Source organism: Somniosus microcephalus, chromosome 13 (genome assembly GCF_052327205.1).
Source record: "Somniosus microcephalus isolate GS21.2 chromosome 13, FLI_Smic_1.0, whole genome shotgun sequence".
NCBI classification, from domain to species: Eukaryota; Metazoa; Chordata; class Chondrichthyes; order Squaliformes; family Somniosidae; genus Somniosus; species Somniosus microcephalus.
Genome location: NC_140999.1, coordinates 30132363 through 30158457, shown reverse-complemented (window position 1 = coordinate 30158457; position 26095 = coordinate 30132363). Strand labels below are relative to the sequence as shown.

Sequence of the window (26095 nt, the reverse complement as noted above, 5' to 3'; positions counted from 1 at the left end):
GACATACTTGCTCTCGAGTCAGTACAAAGAAGGTTCACTCGGTTAATCCCGGGGATGAGGGGATGGACATATGAGGAGAGGTTGAGTAGATTGGGACTCTACTCATTGGAGTTCAGAAGAATGAGAGGCGATCTTATTGAAACATATAAGATTGTGAAGGGGTTGGATCAGGTGGATGCGGGGAGGATGTTCCCGATGATGGGTGAAACTAGAACTAGGGGGCATAGTCTTAGAATAAGGGGCTGCTCTTTCAAAACTGAGATGAGGAGGAACTATTTCACTCAGAGGGTGGTAGGTCCATGGAATATGCTGCCCCAAAAAGCTGTAGAAGCTACATCATTACATAAATTTAAAACAGAAATAGACAGTTTCCTAGAAGTAAAGGGAATTAAGGGTTCTGGGGAGCGGGCAGAAATTTGGACATGAGTCTAGGTTCGGATCGGTCATGGCCCTGTGGGTAGCGGAGCGGGCCCAGGGACCGTGTAGCCTGATCCTGCTCCTATTTCGTGTGTCTAATTCTGTTAGATTCAGGAGATGGTTCTGTGATAGTGGATTGGCGGTTAGGATCAGATCAGCCATGATCTTATTGAATGGCGGAGCAGGCTCGAGGGGCCGATTGGCCTACTCCTGCTCCTATTTCTTATGTTCTTATGCTGAGAGGTTGCTTCCCCTGGCTAGGGAGTCTAGAACTAGGGGTCATAGTCTCAGGACAAGGGGTCGGCTATTTAGGACTTTAATGAGGAGAAATTTCTTCACTCAGTTGTGAATCCTTGGAATTCTCCCCCAGTGGGCTGTGGATGCTCAGTCGATCAGTATATTCACGACTGAGACGATAGATTTTTAGGCACTCGGGGAATCGAGGAGTATTGGGATAGGACGTGAAAGTGGAGTTGATGTAGAAGTTCAGCCATGATCATCTTGAATGGCGGAGCAGGCTCGAGGGGGCGTATGGCCTAATCCTGCTCCTATTATGTTTTTAGAAGCATCACTCTCCAAGTTCAGAGGTATTCTGTTTCCTTCAACCCTGTTTTCCCACCTTTGTTCACCAAGGCACTCTACTTTCTTCATGTGCTCCTTACTGCTCATCCTAGCGGCAGCTGATCTGCGATGCTGCTTTTTTTTATTCACCAATTGGACTTTGCTGTCGGTGGGAGTTCCTGATTTATCATGAATAAGACTTTCACTTGCAGCACAGTGTGGTCCTGGAATGAAATGGAGCTGCAAGCTCAGACCAACAGTAAGCAGCGCAACAGTGATTTCTAGGGAATGCCCTTTGGGGCATCTGTTGCAATGCAGACTGTCAGTGGAACAGCTGATTTTCTGTCCTAGGTGATTAGTGTATGTGTTTGCATACCCCTGCCTCGGTCACTGAGGGAAATGTAGGTTGTGTGTATAAATCTTCGAGTTGAATCCTTTTAATGGAAACTGACGAGACTATAAATTAAGTAATTTTCACTTACTATAATTCTTGGCTAGGGAGGATCAGCTGTTTAACAGAATATATAATTTCATCCATGTAGACTATTAGTAAGTGAGCAATGCTTTCATAAATGTACTGTTAATCAAGAAACCACTGTTTACACCGCCAAGTACCAGACACATGTCACACGAATGTGAGTTTCAACTCTGGGAGGAAAACTGTGAAAGCCTAGTGCTACGTGTTAAACTGAACGAGGTCAGAATGAATGATATGCAGGCATAAGTTTAATACTCATGCTGTCACTGATGCCTTTTATCTGCCCCACAGTTGAAAATTCTGATTTGTGTTTTTCTATCCTGTTATCTTAGCGTTATCTGGATGAAGCCGAAAAAGACAAGCAACAGTACCTAAAGGAACTTAAAGAATTTCAGCAAACTGAGGCCTATAAAATGAGTACACAAAAAATCCAAGAGAAGAAACTTAAGAAAGGTAAGATTCTGGATTGGAACAGAGTGCCACCAATCAGCATTGCTGAAAAATACCCAGCATCTTTATATTTAAATAATTTGTGTACTTGCTCCCTCTCACCTTTTTAATGCTCCTGTTGTCCAAAGATAAGCTGCTGTCAATATTTAACATTTTGTAATTTCTGCCATTTCATTGCCCTCTTGTATTCATTCTGCTCTGACTGGGGGAGCAAATCAAATCAAAAATCAACTTTTATTGTCATTGTTAGTGCACAAGTGCAGTACAACGAAATGTAGGCTTGCGGCTCCCGAGAGTGTACATTTAGATTAAGACATTTAAACATTCAACATACATTTGGCTTGTAATACATTAACATAAACATAACCATAATAAAGTGCATTGGCAGATGTGCAGGCTTTAGAGTTTATTTGTGGAGTTCAGTAGCATGACAGCCCTGGGAAAGAAGCTGTTCCTAAATCTGGTCGTACGGGTGCGAATGCATCTGTAGCGTCTCCCAGATGGCAGGAGGGCGAACAGACTGTGGCTGGGGTGGGTAGGGTCTTTGATGATGGACCGTGACCTCCGTAAACAGCGTTTCTGGTATATGTGCTCTATGGTCGGTAGCCGGGTGCCGGTAATGCGTTGGGCAGTTTTGACTACCCGCTGCAGGGCTTTCCGGTCATAGTAGCTACAGCTGCCATACCATACTGTGATACAGTTTGTCAGGATGCTCTCTATTGTGCAGCGGTAAAAGTTAGAGAGGATCAGGGGTGACAGGTTACATCCCTTCAGCCTCCTTAGGAAATATAGGCGCTGCTGGGCCTTCTTCACCAGAGAGGAGGTATTGAGGGACCAGGAGAGGTCTTCCGTGATGTGGACTCCGAGGAACTTAAAGCTGTCCACCCTTTCCACCACAGCCCTGTGGATGGGGGTGTGACTTCCGCCTTTAGACTTCCTGAAGTCCACAATGATTTCTTTGGTTTTCTTGATGTTAAGGGCCAGGTTGTTATCGGCGCACCACTTCACGAGATGCTGGCCCTCCTCCCTGTAGGCTGACTCATCGTTGTTGGTGATCTGGCCTACTACCGTGGTATCATCCGCAAACAGTGTGGACTTCTGAAGCAGCTCCTGCTGTTGTCAGATTTTAACTGTAGCACAAAATTGGTAGTTTTTGTCTGAATCTGAAGTTTTCTTTCATTATATCTTGATCCACACTTGCTTGTAAATCTGGCACATTGCAAAACACTAGGAAAATACTTCGAAATCTTGTACCGAGAGAATATTCTCATCTTTCCATGCATTATTCACATATGATCTCCATGTTCTCCCTTCTCCATGAATACTATTTTGCAATTGGCTCTGAGGAGGTGTAGGACCATTGTCCGCTTTACTTGTGTGGTCAACCATATCAAACGTGGAGAGGAGGAGGACAAGGAAACTCATTGAAATTACCAAGAATGTAATGAATGACTTTGGCTAGGGCAGATAGTGCTATGTGAAGGGCAGTAGCCAGACTGAAGGGATTGAAACTTGGGTGTTTTGGGAGAGATGGGCATGTGGCTGGGAGGTGACAATGTGTTAAAGATACTTGCACACGAAAGGGAGGTTTAAGCTGGCAGTATTTAGAAAGGATGGATGGATTGAGGGTGAGTCTTTTGAGGGAGGATGATGTCAGTAATTTTACAAGGGAATGGGATGGTGCCTGAGGAAAGGGAACTATTCAATAAGCATAGGAGGTGGGCAGGGGGAGGGGGGGACATGGGTAGCTGAGTAGTCCAAAGTTGAATGGGAGCAGGAGGTAAGTGTCATGGTAAAAGGTGAACTGGGAGAGGATTGCAAGCAGGAATATGGGGATCAGGGCTACAGTGAGTGGGAGAGTTGGGGACATGGAGAGGAAGGAAAGATAGCGACAGAAGTAACTGCATGGATGGCCTCTAACTTGGAGATGAAGAAATCCTTGAGTTCTTCACATTTGGGGGTGGAGTAGTGAGGAAAAGGGATTGAAGAGGCAGTTAGTTATGGAGAAGAGGATCCTTACCCTGTAAGATGTTCCTGGAGTATTAAAGGGTTTTGGCTAGGGAGAGTGAGTCACAATAAAATATTACTGAATAGTTTTTACATTAACTTCAATTCAGTATTAACTATTTTCTGCAAAATAAGCTGTGGTGTTGGGAGACAGTGTCAGACAGACTAAACTGCAAGCGCCAGTATTTTTATATGCATTTCTAGTGGGATAATTTAAAACAGTTGGATGGGCTAAGTAGTTAACCCTGAAGGGGAGAAGTTTGAGTTAGTCTGAATTGAAGAAGTGGGGTGGTGGATGTGTATTTTTCTTTATATTGATTGTGGTTATCTTTTACCTCATCCAAAACTCTGCTGCCCGTGTCCTAACTTGCACCAAGTCCCGTTCGCCCATCACCCCTGTACTCGCTGACCTATAATGGCTTCCGGTCCGGCAACACCTCAATTTAAAAAAAAAAAATTCTCATCCTTATTGTCAAATCCCTCTAGCTTCGCCTCTACTGATCTCTGTAACCTCCTCCAGCCCTACAATCCGCTGAGATATCTGCGCTCCTCCAATTCTGACCTCTTGCGCATCTCCGATTTTCTTCGCTCCACCACTGTGGAGTTTGCTTTCAGCTGTCTAGGCCCTAAGCTCTGGAATGCCCTCTCTAAACCTCTCTACCTCTCTATCCTCATTTAAGACACTTCTTTAAACCTATCTCTTTGACCAAGCTTTTGGTCACCTCTCCTAATATCTCCTTATGTGTCTTGGTGTCAAATTTTGTTTGATAATTGCTCCTGTGAAGCACCTTGGGACGTTTTACTACTTTAAAGGTGCAATATAAATGAAAGTTGTTATGTAGGTTTTGTATTGGAAGAAAACTAACATTTTTACTTTGTAATTTTAGAAGAATTGTGGTCAGGAGTTAATGGACCAATCCCGAAGGTGAGCTATGGGAATTTTGATAAAATGGAATATTGCAAAATTGTATTAATATAAGTTTTCATAACAGTACTGTCCAATTGGTATGGGGGGATGCACAATGGATGAGGATATATGATTCATTCCCTATATAAGAAAGATCTCAATGTGACACTAATAGTTTTTTATAATTTTAAAATTGTTTTAAAATATAATGGGGGGGGGGCTATTAGCACAGCAGATGACTGTTAATACTTCACATTATGTTGAATGAATGGACTTTTCCCCCCTGTCCAGATGCAACTTGTCTCCAGGTTGATTTATTAAATTAATGGTCCTACTTACAATTGCTTACATGAGCTTTAACAATATGAAGCATGAATGAGAAAAGGTTGTTCAGCTCACTAAACCTGGCTCTTTCCAACGGACTGTTTGTAGCCTCTGTACCCAATTTATCCAAAGTCCTAAGTGAGTTAAATTAGCACAAGTAAAGCTTCCTTTCCACACAGATAAAACTATTAAATATGTTTCTAACTATCCATGTTATTACTTAAATTTGATGATTGCATTCCTTGGGTGACATCCTGATTACTTCAATGTATCTTTTTCTAGTAATCCGGAGGCCTGGCTCATGGTGGCATAGTGGTTAGCACTGTTGCCTCACAGCGCCAGGGACCCGGGTTCGAATCCGGCCTCGGGTGACTGTGTGCAGTTTGCACATTCTCCCCGTGTTTGCGTGGGTTTCCTCCGGGTGCTCCGGTTTCCTCCCACAGTCCAAAGATGTGCGGGTTAGGTTGATTGGCTATGATAAATTGACCCTTAGTGTTAGGGGGATTAAATATGTGGGGTTACGGGGATAGGGTGGGATATGTGTTGGTGTAGGGGTTATGGGGATCGGGTGGGATATGTGTCGGTGCAGGCTCGATGGGCTGAAATGGCCTCTATCTGCACTGTGGGGTTTCTGTGAATAATCCAGAGAATGAGTTCAAATCCCACCATGCCATGGCAGTTTGAGAATTTGAATTCAGTTTTTAGAAAAAATCTGGTTCCAGTTTTATTTTTTAACAAAAGTGGCCATTAAGCTAATACATTTTTGTAAAAACTCAACTGGTTTGCTGATGTCTTTTAGGCGAGGAAACCTGCTGTTCTTGGCAACTCTGGCCTATATGTGACTCTTAACTGCTCTCAAGTGACCTAGCAAGCCACTCCGTTGTATCAAACCACTACACCACATGGACTGCGGTGTTTCACGAAGGTGGCCCACCACCACCTTCTCGGGCCAGTGGAGATGGCAATAAATGCCAGCCTTGCCAACACCACCCACATTCCAAGAATGAATTTTTAAAAAGTTACAAATGTCTAACTTTTACCATTTTTACATGCATCTCTAATTTAAACTAAATGACGCACTGCATTGGTATAGTAGAACTATGTTCAGTGTAGTGTTTTAGAAGCATGATGATGATTATTAATAAAACAGCAGAGTTTTAAAAAATGTTTCATGTGTCCATGTTTTGTACTTTAGACCACTGATGACGCACCAGACAGGATTTCCATGTTTGACACCCCAATTTTTACAGAAGAGTTCCTTGACCAAACCAAAGGTATTTTGATACTAATTGACCTTTTGTGCTGTTTGCTCTTTTTGGAAATTAACAATTTTATTCAGTGGATAGATGCAATGCATGGTGTGGTACTGAGGCATGCAGACCAAGATGATCCCAGGTTTGGTGTTTGATCTAGTTGGTCAATCTCTGCTGTGGTGATGAGGTAATACAGTATCTCCTGGGAAGGGAAGGCAAAAATCATCACAGTTCCCACTCTTGTTTGCTAGAAAGGGCCACTGAAAAACTTAGTAACTGTGATAAAAGTTTGGAATGTTATACAAAACAAGGAAATTAAAGCAAAACATTGGGTTATTCAGAATATAATTTATGCATTACACTTTTAGACATAAAGTAGTTAAGGGGGGTCCTTATTGAAGTATATTAATATTAAATGATTATAGCGAAACATCGATTTTATATTCTTGGTGGAATAATAATCAGAGAATATAAATGGAAATTAGTGAAACCTAAATTTTAGAATTTTTTTTCCCAATTTGTGTCTATTGGATGAGGACAGGGTTGCATTCCCACAGTCAAATAGCATACTAAAACCTACTCTCCATACTAATGAATATGAAAAATGGCCAATTGATTGAGCTACTGGACGGCTTCAGGGGCCAATGGAACCATACTCTGGCAGAAGTCAGCTCCTTCAATTCAGGAGAGCAACAAATTAGGAAATAAAACCGTTTTTCCTCAGTAACTTTACATTAAGTAAATGTAGCAATTAAAATAAATAACCCCAGCTGATAGGGTAGTGTAAGTTACCAAGGCCCATGATAGTTATTCAGCTGTTCACTTTGATTATTTTAGCCTTTTACTGGGCCCTTGTTTAGCTAAAAGTCTCTTAATTATTTTGACATGAAGTGGTAACTGTAGTGAAGTTACATTTAAAAGAGCTGTATGGTGATAGTTCACCCTCATGAGGAGACAAATTGCACAGGAAACTCTCGATTTACTGGCACCCAAACAACTGGAAATTTCGGTTAACCGGCAAAATTCAGGAGTAGGTTCAGTTAAGTTTTTCTTATTAGTGGCCGTTTCTTGATTCTTGGCTGTGTAATCGGAGGTTCCTGCACTTGTTGCTAAGCAACAGGGACGCTTGGCCTGCTTGCAGCTGTTGCTAAGCAACAGGGAAGCTTGGATTTGTTGCTGTGTACGAGCTCTCGTACCTTTTAACTATAACTCTCTGTAATCCGGACTTTTTGATAAACCGGCACCACGCCGGTCCCGTCTGTGCCGGATAAAAAAGAGTTTCCTGTAGTATTGTATTAAAATAATTAGTGACCCTGGTACCTAATTTCACCAGTCCCTTCAGCTTATCTCTAGAACAGCTGGAGGAAGTTAGTCTGTAAATCCCCAAGGGGTGAGCTGGGTAGGATATTCATCAGAATATACTGTATGCAGTTGTATGGTAGCTTTATGTTGGTGACGGAGAAGATGAGTAGCAAATATTTTTCCCTAGATGCATGTTATGTGACATGAATCAGCCATTCATGAAAGAAAGACTTATGAAATAATACTGAGCGGCCTGCGGGTGGCGCTGTCCAGGGAGAATATAAATGCACGGGCCCAGCTTGCGCAGGACATTCTTAACAGGAACTAGTGAAGGACACAACTAGACCTCCATGTTGTAAAACAGTTGATTAAAGCTTTGTTTAACGCTTAGACCAAGTGCCTAGTAGTTTTCTTACATCATTATGTATGTTGTGTTTTCCCATCTTTTTGATAGTCTCTTTCCAGGGCAATTTGTAGAGCAGCATGAACTATCTACTTTGCTAACCATTGGGGTGATTTGGACCAGAGGGATGTCCCTGGAGCATGTTTACCTCCAAACATTGATATCTGTATGATTGGTCTGTTTTTAGATTGAATATTTGTGGCATGCTTTGGTTTTGAGTTTTGCTGAATTTTTCAAACCATAACATCTCATCAGGACCTATAAGAAATCACATCCACCCTTGATTGCTCTGAAAATGGACTGATCATGCTGGTTTAAGAGTGTTGGAAAGCATATGCATTGTATTGTGTTGCCACAGTGCATTAATCTTTGGTAAATGGGGGAATATAAATTTTAATGTTTGAAATGAATATGCTCTGTTCTATTTAGGCACAATGTTGAGGAAACATGCTCTGATTACCATTAACTTGACCTTGTTGCTAGGTAAGGTGTGATTGGTGAAGAAGGAAAGGAGTCACCTTTTTCTTATGGAGCCTGAAATGTAAATTTAATTGAGTTTCTTTGTTTTTCTTTAAGCTCGTGAATCAGAACTGCGAAAATTAAGGAAGTCAAATGTGGAATTTGAAGAGCAGAATGTTATCTTACAAAAACACATAGAGAGCATGAATAATGCCAAAGAGAAACTAGAGCAGGAGTTGGCACTGGAAGAGAGACAAACACTGACGCTGCAGCATCAGCTACAAGCTGTACGCCAGGCCCTGACTGCCAGCTTTGCTTCCATTCCCATTCCAGGTAAGAAATGGAAAAGGTTTAAAAGGAAATAGTAATTGAAACATCTAACCAATTGCTTAGGTATAATCTTCAGGGCATTCTGAATAACTGGTATAGTTGGGAGTTTACTTTTGTATTTTATTTTCCTTGCTTTAACTTTTCCCTGGTCCAGCACTCCCAAGATTGGTAGTTCCACCATTGTATTGTACTGATCTGGGGGACGGGGGTGTGGAACAGTTTGGATTCTTGTCATTGCTCCCTCCTAAGTTTTTGTCTTCCCTACTTACCATAGTCATGTTTCAAGTGAAGGCAGACAAGTTATTCACTTTTTCAGACATCTGCCAGTGGCATTCTGACTTGGTTTCAAAGGTGTATGGGTTCAGCTTGGTCACCACTCTCCTCCAGTTTTTCTTTATCTTTGAAGAAGTACCTGCCCTCTGCTTGGAGCTTCCCGACAGTGATGTGGCTAGGAGTGAAAGCTGGCATCTGGATCATGATCCTGAACCCACATCCTACTGCTGTGTATCACATAACGGTGCTCCTATGTACTGCAGTGCCTCTTTTGACAATCATTTAAGCAGAAACATGCGGAGCTTTTCGATAATACTGTGGACAATGGGGCTGCACTTTTTTATAATTTTTTTGCCATTGAACAATAATACCACGAGCTTTGATATTCTAACACTCTGATTAAATTGGATATTGTACTCCAGTGTGATAAAACTTTTTTAATTTCATTAAAGTTGCCTAAATGCCTGCTGTATAAACAATATTGTAACATGACCACAAAGTCTCTTGCCCCTCCATTGTAGATGGACAATACGACCTGCTGACTGTGTCCTGCAATATTTATTTCCATGATTAAACTGAGCCTGATAACTTTCTTGCAACTGCTTTACTTGTGAGTTACAAAGTTGACTCAGCAGTGGAAATAAATAGCTCAAATAGTAACTGTCTACTTTTCAATTTATAAAACAGCTAAGGAGTAATTTTTTTATAAATGAAACAGCTTCTCCTCAAGACTGGGGTGTTACTTTCTGTAGTGTATGTACCTTTAAGAGGAACTATGTTTTTGAAGCCCCTGTATACTGTAGTACCAGTAGTGACCACTAGGGTATATAAGCCTGTGTAGCGTTTTGTGTTGTTAGTTCACCTCCAGACTTTGCTCAGTAAACACTTGTTAAATCAACTCCTGCATTCCGTGTCTCCATTAACATACGGATCTAACAGTGGCGACGAATTAGAAACAAACTTACCTGCAATTCGGCAGCACCTCAAGGGGATCGATTCCTCAGACGAAGGTCGAAGCCACAAGCAAGGAAAAAAAATAAAAAAAATAACTCAAAAACGAGGGCCAGGCTTGGTCTCCAGTCTGTGGTTTCCCCAGCTAAACGGGCTGGTGGCAGGTAGTGCACTGATCCTTCCTGGGCTGCGGCGGGCGAGAGCTCGATCGGGTGGCTCTGCAGCGGGGCCGGGTAGCGAGTCGGGAAGCAGAATCAAAGAGAGAGAGAGAGAGAGGGTGGAGCACTCGGGGCGCGGCTGGGGCTGCAAAGCAGGTCGGCGTTCGGACCGAGCAGAGGGAGGGGAAAGTCCCAGAGGGTCCGCTCCACGACGGGAACGGTTCTCCAAGTAACGGAGAAACTATTGAAGCGATATATTTAAAAAAAATAGAAATACTGCGAAAAGCTGCAGGTCGCAACAGGAACCGCGTTGGCAGCAGCGGGAAAGCGCGGGAGGCGCCATCTTATCTCGGCGGGGAAGAAAGAAAAGCGCGGGAAGCACCATTTTAGATTTTCAAGATGCCGAAGACTGGCAATATTACTGCTTTCGATAGTGATATAGAAGATTGGACCACATATGTGGAAAGAGTGGAGGTATATTGCAAGGCGAATGAAGTAGCGGATGATAAAAAGGCATCGGTACTTCTAAATCTGATGGGCGCAAGGACATACGGGCTGTTACGAAACTTGATCACTCCAGCCAAACCGATGGACAAGAATTTTAAGGAGATTGTTGATACCTTACAGGAGCACTTAAACCCAACACCGCTGCTGATAGCGGAACGATTCAAATTCTTCAGGAGGAATCAGCACAAGAATGAAAGTAACGCTGATTACCTCACCGAATTACAAAAGCTGTCAAAGCACTGCCAATTCGGGGCAGGACTGGCAGATTCTCTACGAGACAAATTCGTCTGTGGTCTCCTAAGCGAAGGAACACAGAAAAGACTACTTTCTGAGAAAGATTTGACACTGGACAAGGCTTTCAGTGTGGCTGTATCATACGAAGCAGCAGCAAGAGGAGCTGCAGAGATACAGCAAAAGCCACAGGACTTCGGCACCCATGAAATGACATGGGGTTTTGAGAGATGTTATCGCTGCGGCAGATCCACCCATGACCAGAAGGACTGCTGGTTCAAGGACAAAGCATGCAGGCAATGCGGAAAGATGGGACACATTGCACGTGTATGCAGATCTGGAAAGAAATCCGCTGACAGTAAAAAGGTCAATAAGGAAAAGTACAAATGATGACGGACAGTAGCTCCAAAGACCAGAAGAGCGATAGCGACTCCGGAAACAAGAGACTAAGCTGTCTCAAATTACATAATATAATTGCCAAAGAAGATTACCAGACCATTTGGGTTACCCTCACGATAGCGGGGTCCCCAGTCAAAATGGAGGTAGATACAGGATCAGCTCAGTAGATACATGAGTCGACGGGATTACGAGCGGCTATTTCCGCATATACCTTTGAAAGACACATCCATTATCTTGAAGACATGTACGGGGCAGAAAGTATACCCCAGAGGGAAAATAAGGGTGCCTGTTGTATACAACGGCAAGGAAATACAGAAGTTGTATTTATACGTTCTGCAAGATGGTGGTCCACCGTTGTTGGGACGTGAATGGATCAGAAAGATACATTTAGACTGGCACTCCATTCAGGCACTGACGGTGACCAGTAAGAAAAAAAACGATGATGACGTCATACCTGGACGATTAAAAGAAATCTTGGCTAACGCCAAAGAAGTGTTTCAACAGGAACTAGGAACCCTGAAAGGCGCCACCGCCTCAATAAAAGTGGAAGATGCGGCAATTCCCAAGTTTTTTAAGGCAAGGCCGGTGCCATACGCAATTCGTCCAGCCGTCGAGGCAGAGCTGGAGAATTTGGAAAAAGCAGGCGTGTTATCCAAGGTAGATTGGAGCGAGTGGGCAACACCCATCGTCCCGGTCATGAAGAAAACGTTGAATAATGATAAATCTGAAGAACAGAGAAAAGTTCGCATCTGTGGGGACTTCAAGGTGACTGTAAACCCGGTTCTTCACACGGTACAGAAGATATTTTCGCCTCACTATCCGGAGGGAAACGTTTCACCAAAATTGACTTAGCACAGGCATATCTACAGATGGAGGTTGAGGAGGCCTCTAAAAAGTATCTCACGATAAACACACACAAAGGCCTGTACCAGTACAATCAACTGGTTTTCGGAGTGGCATCAGCTCCGGCTATCTGGCAAAGAGCTATGGAGCAAGTCCTGCAAGGGATTCCGGGGACTCAATGCTACCTAGACATCCTTGTAACAGGAGAAAACGACAACGAGGCACCATGCCAACTTGGAGCAGGTGCTCACGAGGCTGAGGGAACGGGGCCTACGAGCAAATCGCCCCAATGCGAATTTTTCCAGAAACAAATATCATATTGTGACCATGTCATTAACGAAGAAGGGTTGCATAAGTCACCTGAAAAAATTGAAGCGGTCGTAAAGGCCCCAGCGCCTGAAAATGTCTCACAATTAAGGTCGTTCCTGGGATTAGTAAATTACTATCATAAATTTTTACCAAACTTGTCGACGGTTCTGCACCCGCTTAACGCACTGCTACAAACGGGAGTAGTTTGGAAATGGAGCGAAGACTGTAAACGTGCCTTCCATAAATGCAAAGGCTTGATCATGTCCAGGGAAGTGTTGGCTCATTACAACCCATCACTGCCAATCAGACTGGCGTGCGATGCATCCCCTTACGGCGTGGGAGCGGTATTATCGCATAGATTCCCTGATGGCTCGGAGCGGCCGATAGCTTTTGCGTCACGCTCATTGAACTCAGCTGAGCGTAACTATGCCCAGATCGACAGGGAGGCACTCAGCCTGGTGTGGGGGGTGAAGAAATTAAACCATTACCTACACGGACAAAAGTTTAACTTGTTGACTGACCATCAACCCCTCGTCTCCATATCCAACCCTAAAAAGGGCGTTCCCATTATGACAGCGCAAAGGCTACAGAGGTGGTCCCTTTTCCTAGGGGCACACCAATATGACATAGAATACAAAGGAACAAAACAGCATGGGAATGCTGACGGGTTATCGCGCCTACCGTTGCCAACGGTGGAAGAGGCGCCTACAGTGGACCCAGTGGAGATATTCCACTCGACCATAGTGGAATGTCTACAGGTGACAAATTCTACCATTGAAAAGGAAACGCGAAATGACCCGACTCTCTCATGAGTCTACGATTTAACGGTGAAGGGATGGCCAGCACATGGCGAACCACTGTTGCCAGCATTCTCGCAAAGAAGGGAACAGCTGTCAGTGTGCCGAGGAACCTTGATGTGTGGATCCAGAGTGGTGACTCCACCCAAACTCCGGGATAGAGTGCTAAAGGAGCTTCACGAGGGGCATCTGGGTGGAGTGAAAAAGAAGAACTTAGCCAGAGCGTTTGTGTGGTGGCCAGGTATCGATGGAGACATCGAAGAAATGACCAAGAGCTGTCTAGGATGCCAGAAGGTCCAAAACGCCCCACCACAAGCCCCTCTACATCCATGGGAGTGGCCTTCATCTCCATGGCAAAGGGTACATATCGACTTTGCTGGTCCATTTATGGACTCAATGTTCATAATCACGGTGGATGCACACTCCAAGTGGCCGGAGGTAATAAAGATGTCCTCCAGCACCACGGAAAAAACCATCACAGTATTAAGGACCATATTCGCCAGGAATGGGCTGCCTGAACAGATCTGTTCTGATAATGGACCGCAATTTGTATCCGAAGAATTCACGAAGTTCTTAAAAAAAACAATGGGGTTAAGCACTACACGTCCGCCCCATACCATCCCGCCACCAATGGATTGGCTGAAAGGTTTGTCCAGACCTTCAAGAAGGCCATAAAGGCCATGGGTAATGAAGACATAAATCTACATAAGGTAGATAACTTCTTCTTTGCGTACAGGAATGCAACACGTGGTTACAAACCAAACCCCCGCCATGATGTTTTTCAATAGAAGCCTAAGATGCCGGCTGGATTTGGTCAAGCCAAACGTCAGAAGGGACGTAGAGAACCGGCAATTTCAAAGCATGAATGAAAGGCCAACTAGAACCTTCCAGCTAGGTCAACCAGTTTTGGCCCGGGACTACCGTACCGAGAAATGGCAGCCTGGAACTATTTGCACACGACTAGGACCGCTGATGTATACCGTGGACATTGGAGAAAGCATAATAAGGCGCCATGCTGACCAGATCATAGTCATCCGAAAAAGGACAACCTACACCACAACTCTATACGCCTAGTGATGAAGCAGAGATACCCATAGTATCTACCTCCGATCCAGTGATACTGGAACCAGATAAACCCGACACTAGCATTGAAACCGAATCGACCTTGCCAAAAGAACCTACTACACCACCGAGGCGTTATCCGGACCGAGTCAGGAAGCCTCCAGAGAGACTGAATTTGTAATTGATTAACTTCAGCAAATGTGTATATTATTGTTCTTGTAAAAATGTTATTTAATGATTACTTAAAATGTTATGTACTATTTATCTAAAAGGGGAGGAATTGTAGTGTATGTACCTTTTTTAAGAGGAACTATGTTTTTGAAGCCCCTGTATACTGTAGTACCAGTAGTGACCACTCGGGTATATAAGCCTGTGTAGCGTCTTGTGTTGTTAGTTCACCTCCAGACTTTGCTCAGTAAACACTTGTTAAATCAACTCCTGCATTCCGTGTCTCCATTAACACATGGATCTAACACTTTCCATGTTAGCCACAATTGTGGTTAGTTACGATTTTATTAATAATGGCACGTGTATGGAGGTGGATAAGATTAGGAAACTATATTACATACAAACTCATGAAAATAATCGACAGAAAGATCAGCTAGTCTATTAACCCTGTCCCATACGATCATGGTGAAGTTGAGCATCATGATCCCCATCACTCTCCCACTAGCAACCACTTAATTTTCTGGGGGAGGCAAAGAAAAAGACTTGATTTAAAAAAATAAAAATAAAAAAACCCTGGGCCGATTCAGGAAAATAAAAAATCTGAGAACCGCCCCCCCTCCACCAACCCTGAAGGCAATCAAAATGAGTTCCAGGAGACCACTGACCATGAGGCACATCAGCCAGTTTCCCACCTACTTTTTGTATGCTATGATATCGGCCACAGCCAGGACCTCCTCCAGCTCACTTTCGAATGCTTGCAGTGAATCCACACTCGCTACATGAGCCAGCAACTTATTCCAAAGGTCGATGACCCTCGAAGAAAAAAAACCTCCTAACTTCTAACCTAGTTTATGTAACTTATGTGCAAGCTGCTTGGTACTCCCTAACCTGTTTTAATTCAAATAGTCTGTCCAGACGGACACATTCTAGTCCCTTTTATTATTTTAAAGACTTCAATCAAATCTCTTCGAAGTCTACGTTTTTCTAGAGTAAAAAGATCAGTCTCTCTAAGTCTATCATAGTAACTTCCTTATCCAATCCAGGATCCTGACCCCCAATCCCACAGGGATTCTAAAGTAGCCTGTTGTACCTTTCAGTGACTTGATGTTCACTAGGGTTTTGGTAAACTTCAGTGGTGTGGATTACTGACAGGAATGCAGTTACTTTCTTTGTTTCGTCTTTATTTATTTTTTCTGTTCCAATATATTTCTCACTTGATTTTAACAGTTCCAGAAATCATCGCACCAAACATTCAGATTTAGTTTCTTCAATATTGTCTGGGCATTATGTATTTTTTCCCTCTACTATTTGATCGCATTAAATGCGGAAGATCTTCTTTATTTTAAATTCTCTGCCAGCAGAGAATGATGGATAACTGCCCGAGGATCTGTTTGTTCCTATTTTCATCCCCAGACTATCACATCCAACCAATATTGTCTTGTTTCTTTTGGTAATTAGGCACTGGAGAAACACCAACAGAAGGAACAGTTGATACATACATGGCCAAACTTCACAACATCATCGGGAGCAGCCCCATAGAATATGAGAAACTAGTTGGCAGGGTGCAGGAGATCATCAATCAATTAGATAGGTAAGTTTTGATGAATAATTTAGATAAAATGAGGGGAAACTACTTTTTTGTCTTGAATTTGGCTCTTAAGCAACATTGGGCTTGGCTGATAGCTAGATTTGACTTCTGGTCTTTATTTCATTTCCATCAGGCTGCTGGTAGGGCACTATGATTGACCTCACCCCTAGGATAGGGATGGGAAGATTGGCCAAGGTTCCCACTCCTTATTGCTATATAACAACACCAGCTAGACTGTTACCTGTGAGGATAGGAATGGGCTCAGCTGTGATAGCCCCTGTGGTTGATAACATTCATTCTGTAAGCTCACACAAGAATGGTATTTAACTGAATGCCTGTGGAGTCATACCTCAGCAAGGAGTTAAAGCTTTCAGGAGAAAGACTGGGGAAGAAAATAGGTAGGAAGAAAAAAATCCTAACCAACCTTTGCATTGAGGCTTTGTATTGTGGGTGAATTTGAGTTTTATTAGTCATCTGGAGGAGGAGGAAGAGATAAAGTGCTATCTTTTTGGACTTCTAGTTTGTTCCTCCTGATTCAACCAAGAAGTAATACTGATTGCATCAGTGGAGAGAGCCTGAATTGAAGATTGGCCTGATTTGAGGGAGGGGTCTGTTAGCTTGGTTAGAGAAAATGGGAGAGGGGCTCTGCCTTTCTTAAGAATTTTTTTTTAACATTGAACAACTTGAAGGCAAAACTGAAGAGATTTCATCTTTGTTTTATAGTCTCAAGTTTTAGAACCGACTGACTTTCAGTTCCTTGATTTGCTTAGACCTATAAAATTTCTGTATTCTACCTTTTCATAAATTTGATATTCCAATCCATTGTAAATTTAAAAGGAAGCTGCTTTCTGAAGTGATTTTTTTATGGGGAAGTGAGATTGTACATGTACTGTCTAGAGATGGCTGTTGGTTTCAAGAGGAGATGGCTGGGTTTTTTAATGGATCATCAAATCCTAATCAAATAAAGTTTGTTTGAGCTAATGCCTCATTTCTTTAGAGGGAGATTTTAACTTTTCCCCGATCGATGGGGGAACATTTACAATGAAGTGGCTCCATTCCTGCTAATTCCCCATTTTTGCTGCTGCTAGTTTTGGTAGCGGATGAGGTTCCTGCTGGACTACGGCAGGAGTCCACTCCTGATGAGTCGACTAAGAAGTTGACTCTGGGCCCCGTTGCATATGAGGACCCTATGGAATTTTAACTAGTGCTGAGTGAGGAGCCTGCGGCGGCCACCCTACTAGATAAAGCAAGACCCTCAAGTAAGTTTAAAAACCTTTCCTTAGTGGAGCTGAGAGAAGCAGGAGTGTTCCTCCGGGCCCCACAAAAAGTCCGGACCACTACTGCCCTGAGCTTACTCACCGCGTCCCACCCCACAGCTATGAGACCCTCACAACGACCCCCTTCCCGGACTTGTTGCCATCAGCCTTCTCTTGATGCTAGCAGGTGGCCTCTGTGCTGCTCAACCTTTGTCCCCGTGCAAGATGCTGCTTTCTGCCCAAAACGGAATTCAAATGAGACCTGGCTGTTAAAATCAGTAGAAGACTCACATGGGGGTTTGCTGTCTGCTCCCACCGGGAGTTAATAACAGGACTACTGAAACATTGAATGCATGTGTAGCTTGCATGTGCTTGATGAGCACTTAGGAGATGTTCTTTGAGTTCAGGATTTCGGGTAGTTTCCAGACAGACTAAATTATTGTGCAAGTGCAGTCTTGTGTTGCTGATTATTTGCTGTATACATTTTGCTTCTGTGTAATTATAATTGTGTAAATAAATTTGACTGCTAGCTGTAGCCTGAATTGTGCAGTCTGACTTTTTTTCCGACTGAGATAGACAATGCGTGGTGAGCAGCATGTGCAACCTTGAATGCAAAATAACTCTGTAAAAGAATAAATTGTTAATTCTGTGTCACGCTACTCCCACTTACACCACATATAAGGATGCAAGTTTTGGAAATTGGTCTGCCTTGGGGAACTGCATCTTGCTGTGTACACAAATAAGAGAGTTCAGAGATGGCCTGAATTATAATAGACTCTTTATCGAGTCTCTAAGTAGGTGGTGATATTTATTTTGTGTCAAACCCTAATGGTGGATGTCCTTCGCCTAAAGAAAAAATGTTGATTGTACAATATATATGGACACTTTGAGGGATAATCCTTGGAAAATTAATTGTAATTTTATTTAGTTAGGAGTTTACCATTCAGATTTTAGAATATCTAGACAGAAGAAAAATAACTGGCTTCATTTCTGCAATATGCATTTTATACAAATTGTACCGTACATTATTTAACCCTGATGAAACCTATGAGCAATCCTATGTTATGTTTGTTTCTCCGCCATTGTTTCACTTGAAAGATATTCTCTTCTGACAGGCGTATTGGATCATTTCCAGCCTGCAGTGAATCTGGTGTCCTTTTTTATACACACGCATGTGTGGCTGGATTCTTTTCCCATGTTGTTCTTTGAAGCTATCTGAGAATTTCTGCAAAGGGATATAGATAGACTAAGTGAGTGGGCATTAAGGTGGCAGATAGAGTATAATGTAGGCAGATGTGAGGTTATTCACTTTGGTAGGCAGAATAGAAAAACAGAATATTTTTTAAATGGTGAGAAACTTTTAAATGTTGGTGTTCAGAGAGATTTGGGTGTCCTTGTGCAAGAAACATGGAAAACTAGCATGCAGGTACAGCAAGCAATAAGGAAGGCAAAAGGCATGTTGGCCTTTATTGCAAGGGGGTTGGAGTATAAGAGTAAGGAAGTCTTGCTACAATTGTACAGGGCCTTGGTGAGACCACACCTGGAGTACTGTGCATAGTTTTGGTCTCCTTATCTAAGGAAGGATAAATTTGTCTTGGAGGTGGTGCAACGGAGGATAACCAGATTGATTCCTGGGATGAGAGCTTGTATAGAATGGGCCTATACTCTGGAGTTTAGAAGAATGAGAGGTGATCTCATTGAAACATACAAGATTCTGAGGGGGATTGACAGGGTAGATGCTGAGAGGTTGTTTCCCCTGGCTGGAGTGTCTAGAACTAGGGGGCATAGTCTCAGGATAAGGGGTCGGCCATTTAAGACCGAGATGAAGAGGAATTTCTTCACTCCGAGGGTTGTGAATCTTTTGAATTCTCTGCCCCAGAGGGCTATGGATCCTGAGCCTTTGAGTATGTTCAAGGCTGAGATAGATAATTTTTTGGACTCTAGGGGAATCAAGGGATATGTCGATCGGGTGGGAAAGTGGAGTTGAAGTCTGATCAGCCATGATCTTATTGAATGGCGGAGCAGGCTCGAGGGGCCGTATGGCCTACTCCTGCTCTTCTTTCTTGTGTTCTTAATTTGCATTGCAGCAAAACTCAGCATATGCTGGTCCATTGATGTGGCACCATTCTTCAGTTGCCTGGTTTCTCTTTCAATTCACTACCGTAACCCTGATCTCGGACCATTGCATTTTACTGTAACAATAGGAAATCTGCACGCCTTGGTGAACCTATCATAGACTTCTTGTGATGTGCATCATCTGCGCATATCTTAATACTGTATATTAAAAATCTTGTCTTCACACACTTCCTGTCGACTTTTCCCATTATAAATTCCTATCTCCACATTGGTGATGCAAGCTGTCTGTCTAAATGTGTCACCCTGTAATTACACTCTCGGCAGAGGTATTGCATTGCCACCACTAGTGCGAGGGTGTCATTACAGCATGAAAAGTTTACATATGCAGTTTCTATTATGTGTGGACATGGGCATAGAAAAGGAAAAAAAGCACAAATGATGGCTTTATAATGTGAACTTTTGCATGCCCTTATCTCCCATCTTTAACCCTGCTTGAACAGAAGACTTCACTTGGTTTTGACTCCCTATGTGCAACACCACAAGAAATCCATTAGCAATATATTCAAAGTCTTGTGTATAGCTTGCACATCCTGCAACACTTTGCTCATTACAAATCGATAATACCAGTTATAAAACCGGATATGCTCTGGCTCACCATGAGTGGCACCTCAAGATATTAAAATGAAAACTTGTGCACTTCCTCTTTAGTACCTCCTAATTACTTCCTCTTGTCATGGTATTTCCATCATACTTAAATTTATAAACTCACCTTGAAACCAATTTGCTTCATTGGCTGTAAAGCATTTTGGGACATCCTGAGGTCATGAAAAGTGCTATATAAATGCAGGTTTTTCCCCCCATAGTAGGTGGTGCTGCACGCTACAGCTATATCCACCAGAGTCCCTAGGGAGCAGTGTTTACATTTTTGAAATCCTCTTTTTGGCCCTCAGCTGGCAATCTGCATGTTTCCAGCTGTAAGCCAGGAACAGAATTTCCTGCTGCTTATTAACACCAACCTCTCCTCATCTCCATTGTTTCCAACCCTTTCCATCTATCGTACCTCCTTGCCACCCAATCCATTCCTCCCCAACCTATATCTTTTACTCTTCATACATCCAACTGTACACACATATAACTCCATCCCTTTTTAAAACAGCAATTTACTACTTGCACATTATACCTCAGCATCCTGCCTTCTGACAAACCAACTTTCACACTCTTGCTGCACTAAACACAACCATCTTGTCCAGCACACAAACTGAAACTCGCAGGAATATACAATTCTATAACTTTGTTATTATATCTATGTACAAAAGCCCCATACAAATTATATTGAATACATAAATTATGGAGATAGGAATTTATAATGGAAAAAGTTGACGAAGTGCGTGAAGACACAAGATTTTTTATATATTAAGATATACGCAGATGATGCACTTCAATATATTCTATATACACACCATACAGTAGCATTAAATTAGCAGTCTCACTCAAAGGCTAGCAAAATGACTGATGTAGGAGATGGAAAAAAATCACAGATGCAGCTCGAGGTAGTGGTCTGAGGCTGGCATGGGTCATAGTGAGATCCTGACTGTTGTATCTAATCTTGAAGTGATTGATGACACTTGAAGTCTAATGTGGAAACTTGCTCGCAGCTGCTCAGCAATTCCCCCAATATAGAAATCTAATTTATTTTCTGAATTTTCTTTACATTTAAATTGATGAGAATGATATTTGACTCATTACTATACCAGGATAATTGATTAAATAGACAGAAATGGTTTGGTGTTTTGAAATTTGGTTTGTGATTGTTTTATTTTCTTAAATTTTGTCTTTCAGTGATAAGCTATGAACATGGGAAGAAATGTCCACAAAACTCCTAAAAGACCATATCCATGGTGTTGAATCCGATTCAGGCTGCAACTTGTGGAACTTGGAAATAGCTAATTTCCACGACAAACTGTTGGGAAATGATGCATAATGTTATCTTTTTAGTCTGTTTGTGAGTATTGCACATATTTGGTGCACTGGTTTTGATAATGCTATGATCTACTGGGATATCTGTGATTTGTAAGATATTGCTCTGTCTTATATGCATGTTTATAATGTTTGAATACATTTAATGTATGGTAAAATGGGATATATGAATTGAATTATGTGCAAAGATAGAAACCTTAGTCTATTGTAGCTAGGGGGTTTAGATTATATTATATATATATATGAATTATTTTCTCTGATACTTATTAAATAGTTTCTGGTATTTTGTACAACCAAAAGCATGAGCATTTCATTTTTACATGATGCAGTAGTAGTGATCTTACTGCCTCAGTTTATCTTTTTTAATGTTTTCCGACACTATTTTTTACAAAGTTCATTACTTTCCAGTGCAAAAATCTTCTAGATTTAAAAAAGTGTTAATGTGTCAGTAGCCATTTACAATATTTTACACCTACACAAATAATATATTCTGGAAGACAACATAAGACGAGGATTGAATTGAAGGAGTTTCTTGGGGATCTGAGATATGGTGAGGAATTAGAATTTCTACCACATTTTTCTTAAGATTACATTCCACAGAAATTTACTAGGGAGGGAAAATGTATAGCACAGGTCATGGGGAACATGCTAGTCTTTTTCTCAAATCTACTGTAGAATTTCTTTTTGCATTTGGTACAAAATTGCTGCAGTTCTTTTTAGAAATGTTATCTATCTCTAATATATACATACTAGCTGGGGGTGCCCGGCGTTGCCAGGGCTTTTTTGGGCCGCGAGGTTTACGGCTGGGCACTGCCGCTCCTGCGCTCTGTCACTCTTTCCCTCCCTGACCCCCTCTCTTTCCCTCCCTGACCCTCTCTCTGTCCGTCCTCCTCTCTCTCTCCCTGCACATGTATGTCCTCTCTCTCTCTCTACCTCTCTCTCTCTCTCTCTACCTCTCTCTCTCTCTCTCTACCTCTTTCTCTCTCTCTCTACCTCTCTCTCTCTCTACCTCTCCCCCTCTCATCTCCCTCCCTCCCTCCCCCTCTTTTGGCACCAGGGGAAGGGCTTTGAAAATTGAGCCAGGCAGCGGTGGCCGTGCGGGGCCTAGCGGTTGAGGCCCGGCCGGGCCCTAGGGCCGAGATGGACCCCAACTGATTACCCGGTGCGTCCGGCCGCCGCGCCGCAGGTAGCGCGGTTTATGGACGGCCGCTGATGCTCCCCTGCCCGCTCTGTGTCTCGGGCCGAGCGGTTGTGAGGCCCGGCCCGAGTGACTCCAACTCACCTCCCGCTCCCGGAGCCGCAATGTGGGGGTTTGTTTGGCTGGTGCTGTCGCTGTGGGGATGAAAAAAATGGCGGCAAAGTTTCGGGAGGCTGCAGGATTAGGCCCGCCCACAGACGGCGGATTGGTCAACCATCAGGCCGCTGAACTGTAGGATTGATCAACCATCACGTCACTCAACGCTAATGAGCGGTAGGATTGGTCAACCGCTAATGAGCGGATTTTTGAATTTTTTGTATAGTGCCCGAACAATTTTTGTCTGACCAAAAAGTAAATACGCCTATTAGACTCCCCTAATGATAAGCTTTCTTTTGATATAACATGCGTGTAGGTACGCTCTATAACTTTTGAGTGTATAGCGGACGGACGGACCCATCCGTCTGTCTGCGTGTCTGTGTGTATGTCCGGGCATCACTCAAGTTATAGAGCGTACCTACACATATGTTATATCAAAAGAAAGCTTATGATTAGGGGAGTGTCATGGGTGTATTTACTTTTTGGTCCGACAAAAATTGTTCGGACAGTATACAAAAAACGGACAAAATCCGCTCATTAGCGGTTGACCAATCCTACCGCTCATTAGCGTTGAGTGACGTGATGGTTGACCAATCCTACGGGGGGGCGTGTCATGGCGTTTGTGGGCGGGGCCTAATCCTTCAAACTGCCATTAGTGCGGGAGCTGAGCTGAGGTGAGTGGCGGCCATTAAAGACTGGTCGGGCCTGAAGCTAAAAAAATGATAATGGAGGTGAGGAAATTGTTGATTCATTAGTATTGATTCAGGAATTTCTCTCTCTCTCTCTGTCCCCCGAAGCGGGAGCTCAGCTGAGGTGACTCGCGGCCCGAGAGCCCGGCCGGGCCTGAAGCACTAGGCCACCGCAGCCGGGCTCAATTTTCCAAGCCCTTCCCCGGGTGGCAAATTATCAGAACGGCACTTAACAGTCTGAGGAGATCATTTAGAAAAGCTTCCCACAGGAGATGGAACTTTTGGCACTGTGAGCTAACTGATCCCATCTGGGATTGAAGACCTTGCCTCCCTCTGAGGTCTGGGGCCTTTATAAGACCCAGTCTGGAACCCATCCTTGCTCTCAGCAGACGTGGCTTCCCTCGGCCCTATCTAGGTTGTGCTGTCGCTCTCTCTCTCTCTGCTTCCCCCCCTCCCCCCCCTCTCTCCTCCTCTCTCTCTCTTTCTCTTTCTTCTTCTTCCTCCTCCTCCTCCTCCTCCTCTCTCTCTCCTTCTCTCTCTCTCTCTCTCTCTCCTTCCCTCTCCTCTCTCTCTCTCCTTCTCTCTCTCTCCTCTCTCTCTCTCTCTCTCTCTCTCTCTCTCTCTCTCTCTCTCTCTCTCTCTCCTCTCTCTCTCTCCTTCCCCCTCTCTCCTCTCTCTCTCCTTCCCTCTCTCTCCTTCCCCCTCTCTCTCTCTCTCCTTCCCTCCCTCTCTCTCCTTCCCTCCCCCTCTCTCTCTCTCTCTCTCTCTCTCTCTCTCTCTCCTTCCCTCCCCCTCTCTCCTCTCTCTCTCTCTCTCTCCTTCCCTCCCTCTCTCCCCCTCTCTCCTTCCCTCCCTCTCTCCCCCTCTCTCCTTCCCTCCCTCTCTCCCCCTCTCCTCTTTCCCCCCCCCCTCTCTCTTCCCCCCTCTCTCTCTTTCCCCCCTCTCTCTCGATCTATCGATCTTATCGCATAACGGAGCGGGCAAGGACACTGAACGCACAATTGCAAGAGATAGATTGTTAGGCAGGAGGGAGGGAGAGGAGAGTGACCAGGCGAGACATACCCAAAACTATAAAACCAGGAGTATATGGCTACTGGCGATCCCCATTAACAAAAAACGAAGTTAAACAACCACCTCCTGGGTGCTTAGGAAGAGTTCTTCAATCCCAACAGTCTCAAACAGTTTTACAAAAAAGCCTCGGCAACGCCGGGCACCCCAGCTAGTTATATACTTATAAATAGGTTGTAAATTGTCTACAATTTATTGTGCTCTGCACTAATCAGAATTGATCCACTAATATCAGCATGATATCCATTTAATTATATTAAAAGAAAATCCAATTCTGAAAATGATTTTTCAGGTGACATTTAGTACAGATTTATGGTGGAAGGTGAATTGAATTATTTTTCCTGTATAACAAACTTTTGCTGGTACAGGAAACTCTTTATTATCCGGCACCAACGGGACCGGCGTGGTGTTGGTTTATCAAAAAGTCCGGATTACAGAGAGGCATAGTAAAAGGAACGAGAGCTCCGTACACAGCAACAAATCCAGGCTTCCCTGTTGCTTAGCAACATGTGCAGGAACTCCGGCCACAGACCAAGCGTCCCTGTTGCTTAGCAACAAGTGCACGAACCCCAGTTACACAGCCACAGATCCAGGAACTGCCACTAATATGAAGTAAAACTTACCTGAACCTACTCCTGAATTTTGCCGGTTAACAGAGATTTCCGGTTATTTAGGTGCCGGTAAATTGAGAGTTTCCTGTAGTTGTAATTTGTAACAGATTCTTCTGCTAGCAAAGCCGCATTGAATACTGCTGTTCATATGTCCCAAACAAGAATTGTACTATAAAATCAGTGTGCTGGAATAAAAATATTACCAAGTTACGTATGTTCTCTACTTTTAAAGTGATTTTCCTTTGCATAAGTTTTTTTTAAATTCCTCCCTAACTCTCTCCTAACTTAATCTGTAAAGTTAACAGCTCACCTGCAGTACTGAGGCAGGCAAGTTAACTCTCCTCTAACACAGGCGTAACTATTGAAAGCTCTTTGTAATATTAAACTAGACGATTTTTCTTCTATTCTCTTTCTCTCTTTCTTCCCCCCCCCCCCCACCGTTTTATTTTTGAAACTGCACCAGTTGCTCTTGTCCTGCACTGTTAACTATAAATTAGGTGGTATACTGTACCGTTCATTCCCAGGTTACATTTATATTCCTGTAAAAGCAATGTAGAATAAACACTGCTGAACTGTGCTTCTAAATCACTTTACATGGTCTTTTTGACCTGAAGAGGCATTCATAACACTTTGACAAATATATACTGGCATCCTATATGAATGCTAAGAAAGATGTTTTTGTGCACCGCACCGTAATGTAATACAAAATAATGCTAATTGTAATACCGAAGGTCAGCTACTCCGTGAGGCACCCTGCAGTTACACTGCCTGCTTCCACTGCTCTTTAATCTGATAAAGTATAGCTCTGTTCACCAACCTCCAAGTACCAATGACAAGTTTAAAATGAGAAAACCACTGCCTGTCTTGACAATAGGTGCATACTATAAGTTAGCAGGGGTGCTCAATTAAGTAAATGGGTTCAAAGAGCATCTGTTTCTGCTTCTAAA

The 26095-nt window shown here is 43.2% G+C and overlaps 1 protein-coding gene across 2 annotated transcripts in view; it reads left to right on the top strand.

The window, feature by feature from the left end:
* LOC147108176 (SWI/SNF-related matrix-associated actin-dependent regulator of chromatin subfamily E member 1-related-like) overlaps positions 1-25552 on the top strand; it is a 46366-nt gene extending 20814 nt beyond the window's left edge. Inside the window, exons 5-10 of one of the 2 annotated variants that reach the window (XM_086004707.1) lie at positions 1789-1909; positions 4801-4838; positions 6340-6418; positions 8679-8894; positions 16048-16180; positions 21349-25552. In XM_086004707.1, coding sequence (XP_085860833.1) covers positions 1789-1909; positions 4801-4838; positions 6340-6418; positions 8679-8894; positions 16048-16180; positions 21349-21361 — 600 coding nt within the window. In that variant the 3' untranslated portion in view covers positions 21362-25552. Of the gene's footprint in view, positions 1-1788; positions 1910-4800; positions 4839-6339; positions 6419-8678; positions 8895-16047; positions 16185-21348 lie in introns of those variants that run through there. The other variant, XM_086004708.1, reaches the window with a different exon arrangement.
* Positions 25553-26095: the final 543 nt, after the last annotated feature.